Below are 26,019 nucleotides of genomic sequence, written 5' to 3' on the forward strand. Positions count from 1 at the left end.
AAGCTATTTTTAAATCAGTGACTTCTGATGGCCTGGATTTCAAACAGACAGTGTCTCTTTAAACAGACACCAGTAAACGAACATCAGTGGCCTGGTGGACATGCATGTTAAAGCAAAGCCCAGCTGGAACGGATGGATAATCCCAGCTGGAACGGCAACCAAATGACCAGGGGCATCCAAGTCCCTCCATTCACTCCCTGCTTCGCTCCAGTGCCTCTTGTGTCTGCTATGGAAAGGGAGAAGCCCGGGTTGGCCTGGGACAGATGCTAGCAGCCTCTGGCCTGCCCTCACCTGTGCCCAGCTGAGGTTCTTGTTGGTCAAGTGATAATGGACCATGCCTTGGTGCTCGTGCTTCAGGACGCTCCCTGGGGGAGACAAGCAGAGGTTAGCGCTGAGTTAGGAGACTGCAGGCGACATGCGCATGCAGGGGTGCAAACAGGGCGCGCTGCCAAGCCCCACCCCTAGGGCTCCCCAGCATGAACGGGGGCCACGTCCCAGTGAGGGGCTGTACCTGGAAACATCTTCTCCACAAAGGCCTTGAACACCTGCATGTCGCCCTCCTCCTCGGCCCTGGTTTTTGCCAGCAGGGTGTATCCGCTGCCGAACTTGCTCTTCAGGTGCTGGGGGCTGCCCAGACATTTGAACTGCCCGTTCACCATGATGGCCAGCCTGGTGCACAAGGCCTCGCATTCTTCCATGCTGCAGGGAGGAGAACAGAGCCATGGAAAGGAGGCGACCCAGAAGTGACGATGCTGGAACATCCGGGGGTGCTGCTGCCTGGGACTGGGGCCAGGCACGGGAACCTGCTCTTCACCCACGTGGGAGGTGGGATGCCAGCTCCCCTGTCCCTGCCCCTGCTCCGCAGGCCAGATGCCGTGGACAGAGCTGAGTGGGTTACACTGCGAAGGACTGCGCACTGCTACCATTGCAATAGTCATTCAGCAGGTGCCACGAACACTTGCCCGTGCAACACAGCTGGGTGCTTTGGGATACAGGGAGCAAGGGCTAGTCCATTGCAGGGAACCTCACAACCAGCCAGCCCCGCTCCTTCCCCTCCACACCCCCCACTTCCTCCTCCTCCCTCTCCCCACTGGAGCCCAGGAAGGAAAGGGGCACCAGGCACCTGTGGGAGGTGATGATGATGGATTTCCCGCATTCTCGTGTCCTGGTCACGGCATCCCAGAGCAGGCGCCGGGCCACAGGGTCCATGCCAGTGGAGGGCTCATCCATGAAGATCACTGGAGGCCCGCCGATCAGGGCAACGCCAGCGCTCAGCTTCCGCTTGTTGCCTCCGCTGCAAGGGAGGGACCGACAAGAGAGGCAAATTTTAAACTAGCTCTGGGAGAGCTAGGCTGGGAGAGCATTGTGCACAGCTCTCTGGGATGCCGAGCTGTCTGGGCTATGCCTGGGTGGGGACAAACCTGGGGCTGCAGTCCCCAGGAGGGAAGCTGGGGCATCTCCTCGAACCATTCCCCCCCAGCTATAAAAGGTAATAGTTCGCACAACCTCAGTGCCCTGTGGTGCATTTACCTGCACAGTCCCTTCAGGCAGGGAAAGTTTCTCCATTTGACAGATGGCGAAGCCCAGGCAGAGACAGGGAGGCTGGCCAAAACCTCTCAGCAAGCCTGTGGCAGAGTTGGGACTAGGTCTTAGCTCTTCTGATTCCCAGCCCTGAGCTTTAGCCACTCGGCCAGGCTCCCGCGGGCACTCAGGTTTCCAATCCCACCCACAGAGCCATGTCTGGGCACAGAAGGCCTCCGGGTCTCCGTCTCACCTGTAGGACCTCACTAGCTTGTCCGCGTGGGGCTCCAAGAGCAGCCCTCGCAACATGTTCTCCACGCAGCTGCCGATGTAGCGCTCGGGAATCCCCCGAAGCCGGGCATACAAGCTCAGTGTCTCCCGCCCCGTCATGTGATCCAACAGGGCATCAAACTGAGGGCAGTAGCCAATCCGCTGCTGGACCTTGGAGCAAAGGCAGGCCAAAAAAAATAAGCCAAGAGCGAGGGGCTGATTTCACTGAGATCACCAGCAGGAGGAGCTTTGTTCTTGCCACAAAGACTCCTTCCAATACTAATTGTTTTACATTAGTTACATCGGTGGGTAGATTTAGACCACAACAGCCCTGAATGTACTGGGTCTCCAGACAGACAGACACCCCCGTCTGAAAGGGCCTTATGACTAAAAGATCTTCTAACCAGCCTGTAGGATAATGAGTCATGAGAAGCCACAGAGCTGCTAGCTACGTAGGATGGCTAGCTAACCAGAGCACGGGTGGCTGGTGCTTGCCAATTCCTACACAAGCTTCCTGAACTGCTAGTCTGATAACACCGTACTACTCTATTCAGATCCTCTGTGTGTGGCTCAATTCAGCTGGCTGTGGCTACCAGGAAAGAAAGCTACACTATGTCAGGGGTGGGGAAACTACGGCCCGTGAGCCGGATCCAGCCCGTCAGGCCCCACGCTGCTCTCAGAAGCAGCTGGCACCACGTCCCTGCAGCCTGGGGGGAGGGGGGGGGAGGAAGGGGCAGGCAGAGGGCTCCGTGCATTGCCCTTGCCTTCAGGCACCGCCCCCGCAGCTCCCATTGGCTAGGAACAGGGAACCGCAGCCAATGGGAGCTTCGGGGGAGGTACCTGGAGGCGCAGCAAGAGCAGCACATGGAGCCCTGTGCCCCCCCGCCAGGGGCCGCACAGGACCGTGGTGCCAGCCGCTTCCCAGAGTGGAGCAGTGCAGTATGGGGCAAGGGCAGGCAGGGAGCCTGCCCTGGCCCTGGTGTGTGCTGCTGCCACCCCAGAGCCACTTTCGGGCTCCAGCCTGGTGCCGCTTGCCTAACCCCTCCTGCATCCCGCCCCCCAACTCCCTGCCTGCACCTTGCACCCCTCTTGCACCTCAACCCCCTGCCCTGAGTTCCCTGCTGCAGCCCGCACCCCAATCCCCTGCTCTAAGCGCCCTGCTACACCCTGCACTCCTCCTGCACCCCAACTCCCTGCCCTGAGCCCTCGCCACACCCTGCACCCCAACCCCCTTCCCTGAGCTCCCTCATACATCCCACACCCCTCCTCTGCCCCAAACCCTTGCCCTGAGCCCATTCCTGCACACTGCACCCCCTCCCACACCCTGCACCCCAAGCCCCTGCCCCAGTCCTGCATACAATTTGTGGCCCTCAGCCCAAAAAGTTTGCCCACCCCTGCTCTATGTACTGCCTGGCAATAAGCAAGAGGAGAAACTGGTCACTCAGAGAGCTCAAGTGGGCACCATGCAAAGTTACTCTCTGTACAGAACATCTGGTATCTTGCTCCCCAGATCCTCACTTGCAAGAGTGACATTTGCACCAGACTCCTATGGCCTGATCCCCAGCATTAGTTTCTGCTGGCTAGCTTTTCAGGTCTTAACTCTGTGTTCCCTCTCCCAAATCAACACCATCTGCAAACCAGAGCCCAGAGATATGAACACCTAGCTGCGACACCGGCTTCAGAGTGACAGAAACAAGATCGCAAGCTCCTAGCCAGTTTTATTCCGCAGCTGGCCCTACAGATTCAGTGTCTGTGCAGAGGGTGCTGTGCTCCCTTGTGTCTGCTGCTTCCCAAAGAGGGGCTGCTGGGGGTGAGAGACAGGGAGAAGAACTAACGTACGTGGGGAAAGGGACAGGACAGAAAACCTCACTGGAACTTTGTCAGGATTCGAGGAGAGCCCTCAAAAGCGATCCCCAACGTCAAGGTGGATTGTCTTGGGGAAGGAATTGTTAACGTGCCTGGAGCAGCAGTACCATGTATTGGCATCCACCCACCGACGTGTCGGAACCTAAATGATCATGGCCCATTCTCAGGATTCTCTTCACGGCTACCAGATGCTTAGTGAACAAGAGAAACACTGCTGCTTTGGCTGACACCATTTCCTCACTAACATTTCCTGAAAGCCAACCAAGATGGACAGACAAAGGCCAGCTCATCCCATTTAGGGACTAGAGGTCCAGTAGTCTGTCTCACAGCGGTCAGCACCAGCTACTTCAGAGGAAGGTAAAGAAACATGATGGAACAGCCTACCCATAGGGGTGTTTCTCATCGATTCCCCATCAGTTAGTAACTACGTTGTCCCATAAGGTATCAGGGCTTCGATCCCTTCTGAATAATTTTAACCCTCTTGAATCTAACTGCAGATGTTCTCATTAGCCATAAAAGGTCTAATACTTGTTTGAATCATGCTAAAATCTCATTGTGTAGCAATGAGTTCAACCAGCTAATTATACATTACGTGAAACATTTCCTGTAACTAGGTTTATTGAATGTGTTGTTGCCTTACAACTCCATTGAGTACCCACCATTCTTTTAAATAGAAATTGTGACAGATATGGCAACTTCCTGTAGTACCCTTGAACTTAATTCAGCAAGGTTTTTCAGGTAACTTGGGATCCATTGCACTAAATGCAGTTTATTGATTATTGTGGGCCAGGACTGTCTGTACCCTTGAGGGGGAGATGGGATGTAAGGCCTGATTGGAGGACATAAGGACTACAATGAACATGCCAGAAGAGAATGGACTTTTGACGTGGATTTCCTGGGAGGTCTAGGGGGAGGGGAATGCAAATTCCCCACCTCTGGTAATGCCAGAGCACAGCCTTTGGGAGCTCCGCCCTGAGGAGAGGGCCTTTGCCTGCTGATCCTCTGTTCCCACAAACTGGACATCTGTCATAAATATAAAGGGAAGGGTAACCACCTTTCTGTATACAGTGCTATAAAATCCCTCCTGGCCAGAAGCTAAACCCTTTCACCTGTAAAGGGTTAAGAAGCTAAGATAACCTCGCTGGCATCTGACCCAAAATGACCAATGAGGGGACAAGATACTTTAAAAGCTGGAGGGGGGGGAACAAAGGGTTTCTCTGTCTGTGTGATGCTTTTGCAGGGAACAGATCAGGAATGCAGCCTTACAACTCCTGTTAAGTTAGTAAGCAATCTAGCTAGAAATGCATTAGATTTCCTTTCGTTTAGTGGCTGGTAAAATAAGCTGTCCTGGATGGAATGTATATTCCTGTTTTTGTGTCTTTTTGTAACTTAAGGTTTTGCCTAGAGGGATTCTCTATGTTTAGAATCTGATTACCCTGTAAGGTATTTACCATCCTGATTTTACAGAAGTGGTTCTTTTAATTAAAATTCTTCTTTTAAGAACCGGATTGATTTTTCATTGTTCTTTAGATCCAAGGGTTTGGGTCTGTGTTCACCCGTACAAATTGGCGAGGATTCTTATCAAGCCTTTCCCAGGAAAGGGGTGTGTAGGGCTTGAGGTGATATTTTGGGGGAAGACGTCTCCAAGTGAGCTCTTCCCCTGTTCTTTGTTTAAAACACTTGGTGGTGGCAGCATACGGTTCAAGGACAAGGCAAAGTTTGTACCTTGGGGAAGTTTTTAACCTAAGCTGGTAAGAATAAGCTTAGGGGGTCTTTCATGCAGGTCCCCACATCTGTACCCAAGAGTTCAGAGTGGGGAAGTAACCTTGACAACATCAAAGGCCAGACACGTGTAATGAAATAGATGACCTGACCAGGTCACTGTTCTGTGTCAGAGCAAAGGCTGTTACGAACTTGTACCCCCCAGAAAACCCTCTGGAGGGGTGTGAAAGGCTGACTCCTGCCAGAGCCCTGCTGAAGACGGGGTGATCCCTGGTGAGACCACTAGCAGGCGTGTAGGTTTTTATTGTTTGATTTGGTTTTCTCTCACCTTAAGAAAAATGAGCTGCGTGAGAACTTGTAACTGCTGACAATTCACACCATTACAGATCCCACACGCTGCCTGCCACCAGATCTGTCATGGTGCAGACCAACGGCACAGGTATTCCCACTGTGGTCAACCAAGGGAACCAGCTCCTCAGCCATCACCTCTCTTGGGCGGGGACCTACGTCTCTCTCCTGCCAGACTGGGGCTTTCCTAGGCTGCACAGTTCCACCCTCTGCAGCAATATCCCCAGAAAGCCAGACTGCCTAGGCAGGCCAGCATCTGCGCTTGGTTTCTCTCCAAAGGCTGGGAACAGCTGTGATTGCTAGCAGGGATAAGTTACTGTCGTCAGAGTGCACCATGGAACTTTTGTTCACCTGGCCAGTTAGTGCGCTGTCGATTTACACCTTGGCTTGCCATGCACTAAGTCTTCATGACAAGCCCTAATTTGCATGCTTGTTTTTAGCAGCCCATCTCATGCTGGGTAGCTTAATCCACTTTGAGTACTGTGTGTGCTTCAAAGAGTGACTGAAGTTATCCAAGTGTTGAACTTGTTTGATCTCTGCCGTTACAGCAAAGGGGGCCAGTGTGCCAAGTAACCAAATTTCAGTCAGTGGAGCAGGCTGGCTGGACAAGAAAGCAGCTGGCTCTCTGCATTCTTGGGATCATTATTACAACAGCCTACAGCGCAGCACCCCCAAATCCTTCTTTGGCCCTTCCACGTACTAGACAGACAGCCGCTAACCACACGCACAGAGCCAGAAGCAGCATCATGCGCTTTGAGAATCAAACACAGGGTGCAGAAGCAAGGCTGCTCCCCGCCCTGCCCCTCCAGCAGTGCCCACCATGGGTGGCGCCCAGACCTCAGCCTTGCCCCTTCACTCGCTGGCGTTCGGTACCTTTTTGATGTTGGCCAGAATGCTGTGGCCGTCCACGTAGGCATCCCCCGAGGTGATGCTCTCGTCGCCCGTTAGCATTTTGAAGGTGGTGGTTTTGCCAGCTCCATTGAAGCCCAGCAGGCCGAAGCACTCCCCTTTGTTGACCGCCAGAGAGATTCTGTCCACAGCTAGCAGGGACTCACTGCTGTTATACACCTGGGAGAACGCAGAGAGCCAGCACGCAGTCACAGGGAGCCTGGGCTGCTTCTGTCTGCCACAGATGCACTACCACTGCTTCCTGACTGGGTGCTGGGCTCCACAGAGGATGCTCAGGGACAGGGCTCAGAAGGGGACCCCAAGAGCCTTGCGACAAATGAAATCCAAGCCCTTGACCTGACGCAGGGCTGAGAACACAGAATTAGATCCCCACCACCCACCCCTGCCCACCACAGCTGTGCCCAGTGTGACAAGGGAAGCTGACCATAATGTGGGCATTTGGCATCCTGAGTGTGAGCAGCGATGGGGCTCAGGCCCCTGTCTCATGGCAGCCAGTGTGCAGGGCCTTACCATGCAGTGCTCAGGATCACAGAATCATAAGACTGGACGGGACCTCGAGAGGTCATCTAGTCCAGTCCCCTGCACTCATGGCAGGACTAAGTATTATCTAGACCATTCCTGACAGGTGTTTATCCAAGCACCCAGGGAAATGACGAGCATGGGCGCCTCACTCCACATCCACCGAAGCCCAGGGCTTTCCTTGGGCACTTTGCAGTCAATGCCTCCCCATGGACAAGCCAACAGGACGCTCCAAGGACTAACGGCTGCACTCTTTCACCCCAGCGTGCCCAGCAGGGCGTGGTCAGCATGGCCACCTTCACCCTGGTGAGTGGCATTGTGGAACTTGGCATTTGTGCCAAGTTGCTGGGGATACTGCGGGAGGAAAGGTCTGATTTTGCTGCTGTGCAAACGCTCCCCCGCACGGCTTTGCTAGAGCTCCTTGAAATTCAGACCCGCAACACCCCTGCTAGAGCTGCAATGGCACAAACCATCCGTGTCCATCCCCTTTAACCTGGGACCCCTGTAGGGATCAGATCTGCAAGGTGCCTGGGCTCCAGCTCACCTTGGTGAGCTCCTTGATGACCAACGGGCTGCTCAGTGATGACAGCAGCTCTGGCGGGGACTCCAAAACTTTCTTTCTCTCATCTGCCACATCCCTGTCTTCTGGCAGCACAGGGATCCTGTTCAGCAGCATTGCCTATGCCGGTGGAACCAGAGGGAGTTACTGGCAGGGGCAGGCGGGCTGCCTTGGGCTGACGGTGGGCAAGCCCCCAACACGGAGAAATGCAATGTTCCGATACACCCTGGATGGATCCTCCCCCCAGCCAACCTGAGGATTGATCCCCCCACCCGGTTGACCCTTCAGCCTAGTTGACTCTAGGAACAATTCTCTGCTCTGCACCACGCCTGACACAGCCCTGGTCGGGGGGGTGGGGGATGGAAAGAAACCCCCATGCTCAGAGAAGGACAGACCAGTGCTGTGAGCAGTTTAGCCAGGGCTGGAGAAGTCACCCCAGATTACTCCTGCTCTTAGTCAGCAAGAAGATGGGATTTAGAGCAAAGAGCAGGTAGTCTGTGGCTCCGACACAATGACTACACCTCTCACAGGCCTCGTACTCTGTTGAGATTTGGCTTTCTTTCTAAGTCATACTCTGGGGGGCTTTCCTTACACCAGACTGATGCAAATGCCCCTGAACTGAACGCATATCCCCCAATCCCAATGGTCCCAGATGCTCGGGGACAATCAGGACCAGATCCGAACTGAGTGCTTTGGGTGCAACTCCAGTTTGTATCATCACCCCAAGAGCCAACGGGCCCGATTCCCATTTACACCAGTGTCACTTCCCTGACATCAGCAGAGCCGATCAGCAGAGTCTCTACAGGATCGCAAGCATACATGTACCCCCTGCAACACTGGGCCTGGCAGACTTCCTGCTGCACAGGCTTGTGCCCAGGGGCACACGCACAGTAGCCAAACCTGGCAGAGGGGACCATGAGCAGGGCAGTTGCTGGTATGAGTCAAGAAAAGGGCACAGACCATGAAGAACGAAGGTGGGGGATAGAGGAGACCTGAAACTACAATGCTCAGTCAACAGCTCACCCATTTCCGCCTCCTACTGATGCTGCAGATGAAGGTCCTCAGTCTCCAGAGGAGGTTAGTTTCAATAAGGAAGAGGAGGAGGAGGAAGGCGGTTCCCTGGACACTCATGGAAGTCAGATATTGCCCAATCCCTGGAGTCTCCCATGAGAAGTAATTCATCTGGTAACTGATATCTGGAAGGGGGGGGGAAATCAGAGATGAGTCATTCTGCCCTTGGGTGGGAGGAGAGGATTCTCCCTTTTATGTTTTCAGAGTGAATACAGCCGGGGCTTCCCCCCTGCACAGCTCGGCCAGTGCCCCCCCCCAAACCTGCCACTCCCCCTAGCTAGGGCGTCCCCCGCAGCTAGGCCACTGCCCCTCCTCCGTGCCACACCCCGTCAGTCAGGGAATGCAAACTGGTAAGGATCTGGTGATGCAGAAAGATGCCCATGAGGACTCACATAAAGACCACTGGATTCTTCACTCTTTGTCCAGAGTTTAACCTAGTTCCTCCGAGGTAAAAGGCTAATGCCGAAACCCCACTGTGCCCTTCCCCCTCCCCATTAGCCTTTAACCATCTCCTCATTTCTTGCTTTCCAAACAGACTTCTCAGCTCCACCATCCAAGGGCAGGAGTGGAACCCCAAGGTGCTGGAACCACAGATTTCCCACGCTAAGGTGTCCTGAAGGAGCACTAACTGCAGAAGCCAGGCCTGCCAGCCCCAGAGAAACAAGGAGGCAGAGATTCGCCCTTGTTGTGCGTTCACACGTCAGGGACCAAACACCAGTAAGCTTTCAAGTATTTTTCACCTCTCTCCAAGATCCCCCCCGTGAACTCTTCTGTCTTGGCCCATCAATACCATGGCTCTGGGTGACCATGAAGGTTCTAATCGGCTCTCCAGCTCCCCAGGAGCCCAAATGCCAAGTCAATAAATATAATTCCACTTGTCAATTTGCACTAGTTTCCCCAGATGGAGCAGAGCCTCAGGAATACAATTGCACCATGAAGGCACTCAATAGCACCAAATGATACAGAGGGGTGAGCAGCATTTGTAATCCAAATTCCCTCAAATGTCAGCAATGTTCCTTTCTCTCCCCCTAACACCCAACACCTCTCAGAAAAGTCTGCTATGGACACCTGCGCGTGCCATCTTACTTCAAGGTGCGTAGGGATGCTGGACAGTTGTGGGCTGGCAAGCTGAGCAGGGAGCAACTGGGACACTCACTGAATGCTTTGCAGATGATGTTGGCTTCAATGGAAGAGGTGCAAAACTGAATGAACTCGTAGTTCTGGTAAAAGTCACTGATGCACTGGCCCAAGCAGTAGTTGGGCAAAATCAGGAAGATTTTATCCAGGGTTTTGGACAGGTCCATGAGGCCCAGCTCTGAAAGAGAAACAAGATCAGCAGGGCGGACTTCAATGATGGAACCTGCTGTTTCTCCAAGAAAACACAGCGCCAAAACTTCAGAGTTTACAAAGCTAGGAGGGAAAATGAATTGGCACCACGGTGCATGGCAGAAGGGATGAATCTGCAGAGATTTCCCTGCTCGCAATTAGCACTGTAGGCTCCCCCAGCAAAGGAACTGAGGAAAACCTCTTTCCACTGGAGGCCAAATCATCTCAGCGTTCTTACCAGGGGGGTGGCTGGGGGTGGGGGGATTCTGTCAGGAGGGCAGCGGGCAGCCCCTTTACCTGGAATGCTCATGATCGTGACCGTGAGGAAGGTGGTCGTGCCAGAGAAGATGTTGAAGATGGTGAGGCGCGTGTAGGCTGTAGCTGCCGCTGAAAAGAAGAAGCTGAGAAGGTACATGAGGGGGATGATGGCCCAGCCGTAGAGCAGGAAGATCAGCATCACATCGACGAGGTGGCTGTCCTGGGTGAAAGCTTTCACATCGAAGGCTTGGAATATCACCTTAGAGACGACATTGAAAGGAGAACCAGCACGACTCCTAGAGCCTCCATCTGAACAGGCCAGATGGCAGGATTGTTAAGCTGTTAGCTAACTCTTCACACACACTGCCAGCTCCCCCCGGGGCCTGGGCAGAGTCAGCTGTCTCATGGAGCGCCCCGCTCCACACAACCCCATCAGCTCCCACCAAGGTATGACAACATTCTCCTTCTAGAAGAAGCCATAGATCGTGATACCGGGAGTAAAGCAACACTGTTTACACTTCACCACCACCACAAGTCTTTCCAGCAGGATTTCTGTAGGCCAGAGATGCAGTTTTTCCTTTTGGTCCTTTATAGTAATCGAGACAATAACGGATCCAGCTGGGATGGTCCCATTCTATCTATCCCCAGACTACAACACTGGGCACCATGTACACATCTGAGCATCTCGGAAACATCAGTGAATTTATCCTCAACCCCTGGAGAGACAGAGAAATATTATCCCCATTTTACGGATGGGGAACTGAGTGACCGGGCAGATCAGTAACTTGCTCAAGGTCACAAAGGCAGGCTGAGACACATCAGGCCAGTGGATCCAGGTCTCATCACCAGTTCATGCAAGCCACCAGTTCGCATCCCTCATGAAGAGGCTCAAGGAGTCCATGGCAAATGGGCCATCAAGAGCTGGCCAGGGAGGGCTGCCCATACCACACCCCTGAGCTACATGACATGGTACAGCCCAACTGGATTGGCCACATCAGCATCTCCTACAGCTTCTGGCCATTCGGGAGCCACCTTCAGCCCTGCTTTGCCTATTACTGTAATAAGATGGCCCCGATGATAGGAGATGTGTGGGAGTTGACAAAATTACTGGCCTAGTGAAAACAGGGGGGAGAAGCAGTAGACATGATATATCTTGATTTTAGTTAGGCTTTTGACATTCTCATAAGCAAATCAGGGAAATGTGGCGTACATGAAATTGCTGTAAGATAGGTGCACAAGGGGTTGAAAGACTGTATCAATGGTTCGCTGTCAAACTGGGAGCATGTTGCTAGTGGGGTATCACAGGGGTCAATCATGGGTCTGGTACTATTCAATACTTTCATTAATGGTTTGGATAATGGAGTGGAGGGGATGCTTATAAGATCCACAGATGACACCAAGGTGGATGTGGTTGCTAGCCCTTTGGAGGCCAAGATTAGAATTCAAAATGACCTTGAGAACTGCAGAATTAGTCTGAAATCAACAAGATGAAAGTCAATCAAGTCAAGTGCAAAGTACTTCACTTATGAAGGAAAAATCAAATGCACAGCTACAAAATGGGGAATCACTGGTTAGGCAGCAGCACTTCTGGAAAGGATCTGGGGGTTAGAGTGGATCACAAACTGAATATAAGTCAACCAGGTGATGTAGGTGTGAAAAAGGTGAATATCATTCTGGGGAGCCTTAACAGGAGTATTGTATGTACGACACAGGAGGTAATGGTCCTGCTCTGTGTGGCACTGGTGAGGCCTCAGCTGGAGTTCTGTGTCCAGTACTAGGCACCCCACACTTTAGGAAAGATGGGGACAAACTGGAGAGTGTCCAGAGGAGAGCAACACAAAAATAATAAAAGGTTTAGAAACCATGACCTGTGAGAAAAAGTTAATCTGGGCACATTTAGTCTTAAGAGGAAAAGAAGGTGGTGGGGCGGGGGAGAGGGAGACACCCGATAACAATCTTCATATCCGTTAAGGGGTGTTATAAAAAGAGGAAGGTGATCAGTTGTTCTCCAGTCCACTGAAGGTAGAAGAACCAGTGGGCTTAATCTGCAGCTAAGGAGATTTAGGTTAGCTATTAGGAAAAACTTTCTGACTACAAAGGCAGTTAAGCTCTGGAATAAGCTTCGAAGGGAGGTTGTGGAATTCCCATCAAGGGAGGTTTTTAAGAGCAGCTGGACAAACACCTGTCAGGGCTGGTCTAGGTTGACTTGGTCCGGCCTCAGTGCAGGGGGCTGGACTAGATGACCTCTCGAGGTCCCTGCCAGCTCTACATTACTATGATTCTAAACCAGGGACATGACAGTGGTGACTCACCAGCATCAGCGCACAGGGAATGAGGAAGTTGATGAGGTCCCAAAGCAGGGCCGAGAGCCAAAAATTGGCCACGTAGACCCCGCTGACAAACTGCACGTGCTTGGCCTTGATGGCTCTCTCGCTGACCAGCAGGAGCGCGAAGGTGCTGGACAAGGAAGCCATCCCATAGAGCAAGTTAATAGCAATGGCGAACCCAGTCTGGCCTCTAAGGGAACATTAAAGCAACTGGTTAGCAGGGGGAAAATCCCATCAGAGCAATATCGAGCATTTTAACTCATGCTGCTGTAGGCTGCACGCAGACCAAGCTGGTGGCTTGAGCTACTGCGGCTGTATGGCCTATTGCTATCCCCTCCCCCAGCATGGATTCTCATAATGCCAGATGGGTCCTGACCATCTTCCAGACCCACCCCTGGGCTCCCTCCCAGTCACTCTAGGCAGCTCTGAGACCAGTGCTCCAGCCTGGAGAGCGGATGGGCATCTCCGGGAGACGTTCCTGGTGTAATGTGTTCAGCATTTGCTGCACCAAAGGGCAAATCCTGAGCGGTGCTGAGCACCTGCAACTCCCATCGACTTCAGTAAGAACTGCAGACACTGTGCACTACTCAGAATTGGGCCGCAGCAGTTCACCCCTGGTTGGACCTTTATGCATCATACAATTCAGCCTCAATGGCAGGCTGCTTAGGCTGTGGAGAGGAGACCAGGGCTGGAAAAGCATGGTGTGCCGAGGTGCCAGCAGAGCTCGAGCAGCCCTTGTCCACCCCAGGCTCAGCTCAAGGAAGCCAAACCCATGCCCAAGACCTAAGTGAAATAAAAATGAACAAGCACTACAGTAGTAACCCAGCGTCTCCACCCACGGCTCTCAGAGCACCTGGCAACCATCAACTAACCCGAACACTCCCTTGTGAGATCAGCAGCATGATTCTCTGGGAAGAGAGGGGAGTCAAGGCACAGACAAACGTGGTACTGCTTGGCTGAAAGCGGGCATCTCCGTTGTCAAGTACTTGCCTTTAGACACCTACAGCCTGACTTCCCAAGGTGTTCATCAGCTCTATCATCCACAGCTGGGATCCTGGGCCCTCAGCACCTCCGAAAACCAGGCTCTGGGTGTCTAGAGACAGACTCAGCCACTGAGACACCCACTTTTGCCTATTTGGGTTTACGTGACCTTGGGCGAGGTCATGCAGCAAGTCTGTAGCACAACAGACTTCAAACAGTGCCCTGATACCCTGACTCCCAGGCCTGTGCTCTTGCCTGAGATAATACTCCCAGCTTTGTTCAGCCTTGGGAAACTCTGCGCGGGACCCTCCGCTGGTGCAAGTTAGCGTGGCTTCATTGGAATGGATGGAACTAGGCCTATTCACTCCAGCTGCAGATCTGGGCCCCTAACCCCTGGCATGAAAGCAAGCAGTAAGGAAGCTGAATGTACTCCATGAGTTGGTCCTTCGCCGTCTCGGTGATGTTCCGGGGCTGGGGATAGTTGGTGACAGTGATGGAAGCATTGGGTCCAGCCAGCAGCCGGAACAGGGCGTTGTCTGCCAGCATCAGTGCAGTGGCGGAGGCATGATACGCCTGGTTGTTGAACAGCGCCGTGATCACCGTGCGGTTTTTGACCTCTCCGAAGGAAGCAGCTGCGATGTAGCGTTCGTTGAAAGTTCCGCCCTCCTCCACCGCTCGGGAGATCAGGTACTCGTCCAGGTCACCTGTGCCAGGCACACCCACTTCACCATTACAAACGGACCCCAGCAATGCACACCAGGGCCTGAGCATAAGAGATACCAGGCAACTACACTCCACCAGAAGTCAACGGGAGCAGGGGAGGCTCCACACCTCAGAGTCCAGCTCTAATACAGCCTGATGGGGGAATTAGGTGCAAGGCTGAAAGAAATCGCATGCTATAGAGGCGGGTGGGTCTTAGGTTTGTGTTGGTGGTGTTTTAATTCAACTTCATTTTAGGCAAACCTCAGAACATGCTGCATGGCTCTGCAAATCCCCAGGGTTTGGATAGGACACACATGACAGGCAACTGATAGATCTGATCAGTGATAGGCAGCTTGCTTAGTATAAAACGGAAATGCCCTTTGAAGGGAGCATAGATACTGCTAGTATGTCTCTGTTGAGAGAAGTCAAAAGAGGTCACACCATCCAGAGTTCTTGCTAAGGGATGAACCTACAGGCCGTTATTTAATGTAACGGAAGAAACAGAATAGCAAGTCTACCAGTAGTGCAAGCATGTCAGAGACAGACAGACAGGCCCACAAGGACCAAACCTAACACATTTGGAGAAGGGTTATTCAAAGAGAGCTGTTTATAGGAAAGCCTGTACAGCAATTCCAGGCCTTCCTATAAATCCAGATTTCCTCATTTAGAAGCAAGATGTGCTTGTGTTTAACACAGCGCTCTGAAAGCCAACATATTTTTAAATTAAATAAACGCACGCAGAGTCTGGGAAAGCTGAATTAAGTTTAACCCCCTGTTCTGGTCTACATGAGGAAACACTGATGCATCTGCAAACATCTACTTGTTTTACAGACTGCAGAGGCTAGCTAAGAGCCAACATAGCCTACCCTGAGAAATAACATGGAGACAATAGCAGGCTATATGCAGATCTGGATACATTTAATGAGCATTAATACGCACACCTTATATTAAAAACAAAGCCAGTAAATACTGAGCCCACAACGGAGTTCTGAGCTACTGGAGAAATCTTTTGTTACCCTCCATAGAAAGAATTAGCTACCAGAAGTGCCCAGATTGAAAGGCAGGTGGAAACTGGGAGGTTAAGGTGGAGCTCTGTCTTTAGCATGCCTGCTTAGCGAAATGGTCTAACAGGTCAGGATCAGAAATAACCTATGTACTGCATTACCCAAGCTGTTCAGGATCCAGCGAGGCTGGAATCTCACTTCCCCGGTGTCTGTTGGCTGCATCACATTGATCCTGCTCAGTTATTCTAGCTACTCCCGATCTTCGGACCAGGCAACCAGCAGCTCTTACAGATATGGCCTGATGCTGTCTGACCCCTCCAGAGTAGCAGCCCCACCCCTGGCCTGACCTACCTGGCACCTCCTGGGGCACTTGGCCCTGAGCATCCAGTAGCACTGCAAACTGTTCCGCCAGCCTTGGGGAGATCCTGGATGCCTCAGAGACAGAGAAAGGCACGACAGTCTTGCCATACGGGTCCAGCGTCAGCCTGAGCAGCGCAGAATCTCGTGGCCCGGGGAAGGTCTTGGCAACAACCAGAGCAAGGGTTGTGAAAATCAGAGGCACCAGGAACTGCGCTACCACCATCTTCCAGTTGCGCCAACTGTACACTGCCCTCTTCACGAACATGGCATAGAACTGCTGGCAGCACAGGTAGAACTGAGAGGGGAGAGAGGGGAGGTGAGGTTTTAATTGGACACCAGCAGACATCCTAGCAGGACAAGCATGCTAAACCCCATCCCTGCTGGGCCCTTCCTGACCCAGACAATGCTAACTGGACTAACATCAGAGCTCCCACTAGCGATGCTGGCTTCCAGCAAAGCCCACCAGGAGATTATGAGGGATTAACAACTTGACTTCTGATGGCAAGGTCAACAATCTGCAACTAACAACAGGCCACTGTCAGCTTGAGATCCGATCCGTTTTCAGAAGAGTAGCTCCTGCTCCCAAGGCCCCAGCCAGTTTTTGTGGTTTTACAACCACCTTGTCTTACTTTTTTCTCTTCTCCCCTGTGGCTTAGTGAAATAGACACACAGAGCAACAAGAGAATGTGATCACACAGGGTGCTGCTGCATCTGCACAAAGCGAGAGAAAGATTGTGTCCACTAATCTCCTTCAGTGCTAGGCGTAGGCGTGCTACTTGGAACAACAGCAGGGAAAAGATTAGATAATCTGCATCTCTTTCAGTCGGAAGTGACCCTTTAAAACATAAACTTTGCAGTGTTGTTGTAGCTGTGTTGGGGGGCCCAAGACAGCTTGTCCCTTCTACCCAACAGCAGCTGATCCAATAACAGACATTGTTTCTCCTCTAGATCTAATGCACTTTTAAAAGGGCTGCAGTGGCTATTCCCTCATTGAATGCACAAAATCCATCTAGCAGAGGAAAGACACCAGAGAGAGGAAATCCGTCTTTATAGTGCTGGAAATATTCAGTGTTAAACATTGAGAAGAGTAAGACCAGGACATCTCAAAAGGAGACAGGCATTCTTGTACTTCCCAGTTAAAGGCTTAAGATGCACACGATCCAGTGATTTTGCTGTGGAGGAATTCTACCTCTTCTCCTATACACCTCAACCCTGGCACAGCAACTAGTGCCGGTCAAATAAGAGGGGTTTCAGAAAGAGAGCGACCAAGACACAGCTCAGATTGCAATTCTGGGCATTTGAAATCAGAAGCAGTGGGAATCTAGAGTCAGAGGATGGGACTAGAATCAGGACTCCTGGGTTTTAATTCCTGACTCGGTCACTCACTCACTGTGTAAGCTTGGGCAAGTCACTTCACCGCTCTGTGCCTCAGTTTCCCTATATGTAAAATAGGGATCCAATACTGACCTGCCTCACAGCTACATGGGTGAAGCCAGCCAATCACTGTGCTCTTGAATGAACTTGCACAGAAAAATGACAAAAGACAAAAACACTATCAACCATGGGAGGACACTTCAAAAAGCAATCGCTCCACATCTGGCCGCTCCAAGAAAATATGCACCACACCTTTGACAGACACCCCTGGGAGCTTAAATTCATAACTTTGCTAGATACCAAAAATCATGGACTCAATAGAGACACTGGTTGTATGTCTCATTACAACAACCTGTAACACACTAACACTGCTTTGCCTTATGACTGCAGTGTTTGTTAAATGCCCACTTCATCTTGAATGATCTCCTGCAACATGTGTTAACTCCTTACTAAGCTTAATAACCTGTTCCCCCTTGCATTTAGCTGTGACACGGATTCCCTTTCCCAGACCTGAAGAGGAGCCCGGTGTAGCTGGAAAGCATGTCTCTTTCACCAACAAAAGTTGGTCCAATAAAAGATACTACCTGCCCCATCTTGCGTCTTTGTCTCAATAGGACAGTTCAATTTCTGTAGAGTGAGTCAGTTAACGTTAGTGAAGTGATTTGAGAACCTCTTGCGGAAGGGTTTAGTGAAGTGCTTTTAAATTATTCTTATTAATAGGGAAAAGCACCATATGCTGCTATGTGGCCCAAGACTCCTAGGGCCAAATTCAGAGAAGGGCTAGATTTCGAGGGATTTAAGCAACTTGGGATGTAACTTACACCTTCTTCCTTCCCCCCTCAATGTGTAAATTACTCTCAGACTCACCTCTAAATCTGGCTCTGTCTTGATTTCCTCCAGACCCCAACCAAGCCAGTGGAGACGCACTCTAGCCTTCCCTATGCCCGGATATTCCCGACAGAGCACTCACCCCCGTGTTCAGTTTGATACTGGAGCAATCCTCCGTGATCAGAGCCCCACTATCATCAGTCATGTCAGTCATTCCACTCAGGCTGCTGGAGTCATCCATGGCCCAGTCGTTGGACCGCCTCTCGTGCTGGTACTGCAGGGCAGGGAGTTGGATGGCTTGGATATCCATGCTGGAGTCCACCAGCTTGCCAACCCTGAAACAGAAGGAAAAGCAGCCAATGGAAGTCAGGCAGAGAACTGAATTTCATGCTGCTACGTTAAACAAAGGAGACTCATGGATCAGTGCTAACAACTTGCACTACAGATCAGCCTGAGCCCACACAACCATGCAGGGTTGTAAACGGACAAGCTGAACTCCAGTCCACAGGCCCTTTCTCAGCCTACGTTTATTCAGACTTTTGCCGGATCGACTCATTCCCCCACCCTGTATTCTTCTCTCAGCTATTCATTCCCAGTTCAGCCATGAGGAGGAGGGTTCGTGGAAAGCTTTTTACTGTGAAAATGTTGGTCCAGGAGCTCCAGGGGGCTCTCGTGAACGCTGCTTGGATTTTTTTTAAATCCAAGACGACAGATTTGGCGGCTTTGGCCAATCACGTGATGACTCAAGTGGCATTTCAAGAGAGCCTCCCAATCCAACTTCACAGTGCCCTAAACAGTACCTTGACTTGGGTTTACCACCAGTGACACATAGTTGAAGTGGAAGAGGTCTGTGCTGTGGATCTGAGGGCTGGCAGGGTTCAAACACTGTTAATGACTCATACAGAGGTGAAAAATGTATAAAATTGAGTGCAAGGATACTGGAGTAATTGCCGGAATGACTGGGGATCAGCCGAGTCCTTTCTGGACTTCCGTGACTGACTATGAACAATAGGAGTCAGGGCTACACTAAATCTCAGTGATCAGTCGTGTAAGAGACGCATGAAGCCCAGACACCCCAGGAGGGCTCAGTTGTTTCCTTAGAGGTGCCTAGAGTGTCCTTACTCTCAGTACAGGTTTTACACGTCCACCTCGCACAAGCTATTCTGATCTCAGAGCCCCACTGCAAGACTCAGATCTGGAAACCTTTCCTGAGAGGATAAGGAAGGGGATTGGGTTCACTCGTCATGTCACTGCATTGAAACGGATATTACTGCTGGGGCTCGTATTCGGAGACACCACCTTTAGTAAGTGGGGGTGCAAGCCTTCCCCGCTGGCTGTCCAAACGGCTCATCGCGTGATACCCACCTGAGGAAGACCTCTTCCATAGTGGTGACAGATGCACCATAGCTAGCGATCCCCAACTCCTCCCGTTTCTGCTCCAGCTCTGTGAACAGTGCCTCAAACCTGCCAGGACAGGGATGGAGTTAGAAGCTATATTCTGGCCCTTGCTAGAAGCCGGCTCCCCAGTTTCCCTGTGCAGAGGCCAGGCAGTAGCCAGCCACACTTGTTCATTAGGATGCCAGGCAGACAGCGCCCTCTGCGTGGCTTGATGTGAGACAAGCTTGTTCAATTAATGGACCAGCAGAGGGTGAAGGGAAGCAAGATGGAGTAGAACAGCAGTTCACCAGTAGGTGTTGTCGCCCTAGATACCCAGTGTCGGGATTTCAGGCAGACAGGGTTGTACGGGAATCAAGTTAGCTAAGGGCAAAGAGACCACCCAGACACTGGCCAGGCGCTGGCATGAGCCAATGAGCCTGGGTTCCATCGTGTAGCTCCTGCATTCAGTGACGCTTTGGCTCCAGAGCAGCTTTTCTGCTCAGTCTTTACCCACCTGCCTTGCAATGGAAGCTCTGGGTGGTTTGCCAAGAGCACTGTCATCTCATTGCAGCTTCACTAAGCCCCTGTGGAAATGCTAATCAGCAGCATTAACTATTTGTATTAACTGTTTATATCCCTGTTGCACCCTCGGCGACTAGCCCTACTGTGCGACGACATGGCCCCTGCCCCAAGGAGCTCACAATCCAAGCAGCCCACCAGCGATAGATCCCCACTACCCATTAGTGACAGCATGCCTGGGGATCTCCCCCCAGGAGTAGGAGCACTCCGGTGCCAAAACCGGACTGCTCTAGCCTTGCCTAAATGGAGGCGGAGGGCTCCTGCACTGAGCACAGAGTCACGCAGCAAAGCTGCTTCCTCAGTCTCTCTTCTGTGCAACTGAGGGGCGACCTATATGCCCCACTCAGGCAGTCTGGTCTGTCTTCTCTAGATACAATAGCTGGGATGTACCAGAGACCCTCCATCCTAGGAACGCCATTGGCCAGTCCAGGCAGAAGCCCTGTTTGGTAGTTGGGAATGCCCCAGGTCCCAAAGGGAGTCAGCATCAGCATTATAACCAGGTCTCCTGGGTCATAATCCTGTGCTTTAACCACCAGGCAACATTGCTCCTCTAAGCAGCCCTTCAATTGATAGCTTTGCTTTTCCTACTGGCAGTTTGCCCAGTTTAGTCTGGATTTCTGTCCATGTTAGGTACCTCTCTGGCACCCATCACCACAGCGTGTGGGGGACTCACAGTCTTTAATGTATCTACCAGCATCCTGGGAGGCAGGGCAGAGCAACTGTCCCCATTGTACAGATAGGACCTGCGGCCCAGCCAGGCTAAGGGACTTGCCCAAGGTCACATAGGAAGTCTGGGGCAAAGATTTGGACCCAGGCTCCCATGTTGTAGGCTAGTGCCCTAACCACTGGCCCAGCTTTCCTCCTACACCTTGCTGGATAACTGAGCAGTGCAGCATAGTTTAGGTCTCTAATTGCTGACAGGCCTTGTTTGTGTGCCAGAAATCTGGGCCCCACAGCCATGTAAACAGCAGTGAAGGCAGCTATGGTAGTTGCTGAGAGCAGCTGTTACCTGTGTGTGCTCTCTGTGGGCAGAATGAAGGACAGCTCGGCCCCAGCATTGCTCTCCAGGCTGGCATTGGGCACGTACTGACAAATGAGGCGGGAGATCTCCCCTAGGTTACAGTACGGCTCCTTCACCATCACCATGTGGTAGCCGGCACCTGGGGGAAGATCAGTTAAAGACAAGCACCAGTCACAAAGGAAATTCCTTCCAGGGCATACCTAGCCTCTTGCTGCTGAGGAGAAGACAGGGCCTGACCTAATGCCACATTACATGGACCTCTACAATCTAATGCAAGGTGGCACCTTGACAGGATCTGAAGGGAGGCTCACCTGCTCTCCTTAGCTGGGAGCTGGTGGACGTGACCCCAAGGACTAGTGGATAGTTTTGATCTAGAGGGGGGCCCTCAGGAATCACAGCACCAGCAGGAGTGGAAAACCCTCCCAGCCTCACGGTGTCTGCAGTCTCTCTAAAAACATACGAGCATAAGAACGGCCAGACTGAGTCAGACCAATGGGCCATCTAGCCCAGATTCATATCTTCTGACAGTGGTTGGAGCCAGGTGCTTCACAGGGAACGAACAGAGCAGGGCAATTATCAAGTGATCCATCCCCAGCTTCTGGCAGTTAGAGACACGTGGTGCATGAGTCGTGTCCCTGACCATCTTGGCGAATAGCCATCAATGAACCTATCCTGCATGAACTTACCTACGTTCTCACCATGAGGAATATGGGCAGATGACATCTCCGAAAGAGAGAACGGCAACAGGCAGGGGAGTGAGTGAGTGAACAGGAATACAAAACGGCCAGAGGTTTCCTCGTTAGAGCCACCACCCCTTCGCCCTTGGATTCTCCTCCTCGCCAGGGTGCCTGATGTAGACACGCTCCAGGGTGGATGTAGACTCCTGAGCCCATGCGTGCTCTACACTAGGCTGCCTAGGGGGCACCGATCACCTGCAGCAGCACCCCTGCCTCCAGCCCAGCACTGCAACCCTAAACAGGGCCTGAGGAGGAGGAAAGGCAGACTGGAGAGAGAGCCCACCCTGCATTCACACTGCTGGGGTGGGTTCTGTCCCGTGGGGCTGGGCCCAGCTCCCTCCGCCAGTCCCCCTCCATCAAGATGATGGGGCAGCTGGCCAAATCTGAGCGAGCAGTGTTGTGACCTGGCATATGGGGTTGCAGTGCGCCTCAGGTTTGGGCCAGGATACCGTCTGTCACAATGGAGGGGCGGCAGCTGTGCCAAACCAGTCATGGGGAGGGGAAGCTGGGCCAAACTTGAGCTGAGGGCCCTGTGCAGGTGTACACTGGTTAATCTGGGCCTGATTCCTATGGGTGCAGTGGCCTCCCCATACCATATTTGTGCTTGAGGAAGAGCGAGGACCCGCAGCATTGCAGCTCGCCCTGGGCCATGATGGCGATGCGGTCTCCAAGCAGGTCTGCCTCGTCCATGAAGTGGGTGGTCAGCAGGATGGTACGGCTGCTCCTCTGGTGCTGGAGGAGGTCCCAGGTGGCCCTGCGGGAGGCTGGGTCCATTCCTGATGTCGGCTCATCCAGCATCACCACCTGTGCACCAGAGAAGGTTGTCCATTAGATGGGCCCGAGGCAGACCTGGCACTGTGCAGGGGCCTGAGCTAAACACAGCCCTGGCCTGGCAGCTCCGCAAAGACATGGGGAGCGGGGACATAGATAGTTAGAACAGGGTCACAGGAGCAACAAGTGCGAAATTAGGGGTGGAATCAGCCCAGCATCTTACATGTCTGTACACAACTGCAGGGCAAACTGGGGAACAAACAGGAAGAACCGGCAGTATTAGCATATGAGCTAAACTCTGACTTAATTGGCAGCAGAGACCTGTTGGGATAAGTCTCATGACTGGACGATTGGTAAAGAGGGGTGTAGCTTGCTCAGGAAGGACAGACAGGGTAAAAAGGGAGGAGGTTTGCATTATACATCAAGAACATGGACACTTGTTCTGAGGTCTAGGAGTTGGTGAGAGGAAGATCATTTGAAAGTTTCTGGGTAAAGCACAACAAGGGTAAAAAATAGGGGTGACATTATGGTAAGGGTCTACTATAAAGCACCAAATCAGGAAGAGGAGATGGATGAGGCATTCCTAGGACAAACAACAGAACTATCCAAAACCCAGTAGCTGGTAGTAATGGGGGACTGGAACTACCCGGACATCTGCTGGGAAAGTAACGTGGCAAAAGACAAACTTTTCAGTAAGTACTTGGAGGGTATTGGGGACAAGTTGTTTCTGAATGTGTAGGAAAGAACCAGGCAGACAGCCATTTCAGACTTGATTCTCAGCAACAGGGAGGAACCGGTGGTGAATCTGAAGGTGGAAGACTATTTGGGTGAAAGTGATTCACAATTCCAAGGAAAGGAAAAAGAGTGAAACAGCAGAATAAGGACAACGGACTTCCAAAAGCTGACTTTAATAAACTCTGTGAACTGGTAGGTCAGGTCACCATGGGGAGAAAATCTAAGGGATAAAGGAGTTCAGGACAGCTGGCAGTTTCTTATGGAGACAACTGCAAACTACCCTGATGCAAAGAGGGAAAATAGGATCAGGCCAATATGGCTGCGTCAGGAGCTCTTTAATGACCTAAATGTCAAAAAGAAACCCTGCAGAAAGTGGGAAGACGACGACTTGCTAAGGAGGAGTACAAAAGAACAGCACAAGCACATACAGACAAAATCAGAAAGGTTAGCCACAAAATGAGTTACACCTAGCAAGGGACATAAAAGGCATTAAATACATTAGCAACAAGAGAAGGAGGAAGGAAAGCGTAGGACCTCTACATCAGAGGTGGGCGAACTACGGCCCGCGGGGACCCTCCTGCCCAGCCCCTGAGCTCCTGGTCCGGGAGGCCAGCCCATCGCCCGCAGCCTCAGCGTGCCGTGCTGCCGGTGTAGTGTATTCAACTGCTCCGCATAGGAATGTGCTACTGGTAGCAGTTACGGAGAGCCATTTACTACACTACACCGATGCAACGCTCTGGGCGGCCGGCCTGTAGCGCCGCTAGCCACCAGTGTTCTGTGCTGCGCGGTAAGGGGGGTTGGATAGAGGGCAGGGGAGTTCGGGGTTGTGGTCAGGGGATGGGGTTTGGGCGGTCAGAGGGTGGGTTGAATGGGGGCAGGGGTCCCGGGGGGGCAGTCAGGAAGGAGGGGGGTTGGATTGGGTGGTGGGGGGCAGTGAGAGGGGTGTGTGTGGATGGGACAGGACTCCTGGAAGGGGGGGAAGGGGCGTAGCCTCCCCTAACCAGCCCTCCATACAATTTCCAAAACCCAATGTGACCCTCAGGCCAAAAAGTTTGCTCACCCCTGCTCTACCCAGCAGGGAAGGAAAGCTAATAACTGATGACATCAAGAAGGCCGAGGTGTTTAATGCCTGCTTTGCTGCAGTCTTCACTAAACAGCTTAAATGATGACCAGATACTCAACAGAATTAATATTAACAAGGGGGAAGGAATGCAAGCCAAAATCGGGAAAGAACAGGTTAAGGAATCTTTAGTTAAGTTAAATGTATTCATGTCAGCACAGCCTGATGAAATTCATCCTAGGGCACTTATAGAAGTGGTTGACGCAATTTTGGAGCCATTAGCAATTATCTTTGAGAACACATGGACAACAGGTGAAGTCCCAGAGGGCAGGAGAAGGGCAAACATAGTACCTGTGGTTAAAACGGGGGACAAAGAGGACCTGAGAAATACACACCAGTCAGACTTACTTCAATCCCTGGAAAGATAATGGAACAAATTACTCAGCAATCAATTTGTAAGCTCCTAGGGGATAACGGAGTTAAAAGGAATAGCCAGCATAGAGCTGTCAAGAAGAAATCATGCCAGACCAACCTAATTGCCTTCTTAGACAGGGTTATGGCCTAGTGGAAGGGGGAAGCAGTAGACGTGATGTATCTTCACTTTTAGTTAGGCTTTTGACCCAGTCCCACATGACAGACATTCTCGTAAGCAAACTAGGGAAATGTGGTCTAGATGAAATTACTATATGGTGGGTGCACAACTGGTTGAAAGACTGTACGCAAAGAGTAGTTATCAATGGTACATTGTCAAAGTGGGAGGACATATCTAATGGGTTCATGCAGGAGTCAGTCCTGGGTTGGGTACTATTCAATAGTCTCATTAATGACTTGGATAATGGAGTTCAGAGGACGCTTATAAAATTTGCAGATGACATCAAGCTAGGAGGGGTTGCAAGCACTTTGGAGGCTAGGATTGGAATTTGAGACGACCTTGACAAATTGGAGAATTGGTCTGAAATCAACAGATGAAATTAAATAAAGACAGGTGCAAATTATTGCTCTTAGAAAGGGAAAAAATCAAATGCTCAACAACAAAGTGGGAAACAGGCAGGAAGGAAAGGATCTGGGAGTTATAGAGGATCACAAACTGAATATAAATCCACAATGCAGGTGTGAAAAAGGTGTGATGCAGGTGTGAAAAAGGTTAATATCAGTCTGGGGTGTATTAACAGGAGTGTTGCATGTAAGCCACAGGAGGTAACTGTCCCGCTCTACTCAGCACTGGTGAGGCCTCAGCTGGAGTTCTGTGTCCTGTTCCAGGCATTGCACTTTAGGAAAGAAGGGGACAAACTGGAGAGAGTCCACAGGAGAACAACAGAATTAAAAAAGGTTTGGAAAACCTGACCTACAAGGAAAGGTTAAAACCTAGGCATGTTTAGTCTTGAGAAAAGATGACTGAAGGGGGACCTAAGAACAGTCTTCAAATGTGTTAAGGGGTGTTACAAAGAGGATGGTGATCATCTGTTCTCCTGTCCACTCAAGGTAGGACAAGAAGTAATGGGCTTAGTCAGCAGCCTGGGAGCTTTAGGCAATAGGGAAAACTTTTAGCTACGAGGGCAGTTGGGCTCTGGAACAGGTTTCCACAGGAGGTTGTGGAATCCCTGTCATTGGAGGTTTTAAGAACCAGTAGGACAAACACCTGCCAGGGATGGTCTAGGAGGTTTATGTGGCCTTGCCTTGGTGCAGGGGGGCTGGAATTCATGAAGACTTAAGGTCCCGTCCAGCCCGACATTTCTATGATTCTGTGGCCTGCAGGGATCCGCAAGGCCTGGGCTGAACGCATCCCCAAGCTAG

General features: G+C 51.7%; 1 protein-coding gene across 5 annotated transcripts in view; it reads right to left on the reverse strand.

Annotated features, from left to right (window-relative positions):
* The window catches only part of ABCA3 (ATP binding cassette subfamily A member 3), a 90,740-nt gene that overhangs the window by 13,592 nt on the left and 51,129 nt on the right, over window positions 1–26,019 (reverse strand). For 4 of the 5 annotated variants that reach the window (XR_013636411.1, XR_013636410.1, XM_073362874.2 and 1 more), the window contains 16 exons: window positions 22,253–22,463; window positions 20,911–21,061; window positions 19,311–19,409; window positions 18,088–18,280; window positions 15,735–16,038; window positions 14,108–14,381; window positions 12,682–12,886; window positions 10,409–10,628; window positions 9,942–10,100; window positions 8,738–8,910; window positions 7,700–7,834; window positions 6,601–6,795; window positions 1,775–1,962; window positions 1,124–1,294; window positions 512–699; window positions 292–365 (listed from right to left, as the gene is read on the reverse strand). Coding sequence is in view for 3 of the 5 variants with exons in the window: in XM_073362874.2 (XP_073218975.1) it covers window positions 292–365; window positions 512–699; window positions 1,124–1,294; window positions 1,775–1,962; window positions 6,601–6,795; window positions 7,700–7,834; window positions 8,738–8,910; window positions 9,942–10,100; window positions 10,409–10,628; window positions 12,682–12,886; window positions 14,108–14,381; window positions 15,735–16,038; window positions 18,088–18,280; window positions 19,311–19,409; window positions 20,911–21,061; window positions 22,253–22,463 (2,940 nt within the window). In the remaining 2 variants the exon portion in view is untranslated. The remainder of the gene's footprint in view (window positions 1–291; window positions 366–511; window positions 700–1,123; window positions 1,295–1,774; window positions 1,963–6,600; window positions 6,796–7,699; window positions 7,835–8,737; window positions 8,911–9,941; window positions 10,101–10,408; window positions 10,629–12,681; window positions 12,887–14,107; window positions 14,382–15,734; window positions 16,039–18,087; window positions 18,281–19,310; window positions 19,410–20,910; window positions 21,062–22,252; window positions 22,464–26,019) is intronic. The other variant, XM_073362876.2, reaches the window with a different exon arrangement.

The sequence above is a fragment of the Lepidochelys kempii genome, chromosome 10 (assembly GCF_965140285.1).
Source record: "Lepidochelys kempii isolate rLepKem1 chromosome 10, rLepKem1.hap1, whole genome shotgun sequence".
Lineage (NCBI taxonomy): Eukaryota > Metazoa > Chordata > Testudines > Cheloniidae > Lepidochelys > Lepidochelys kempii.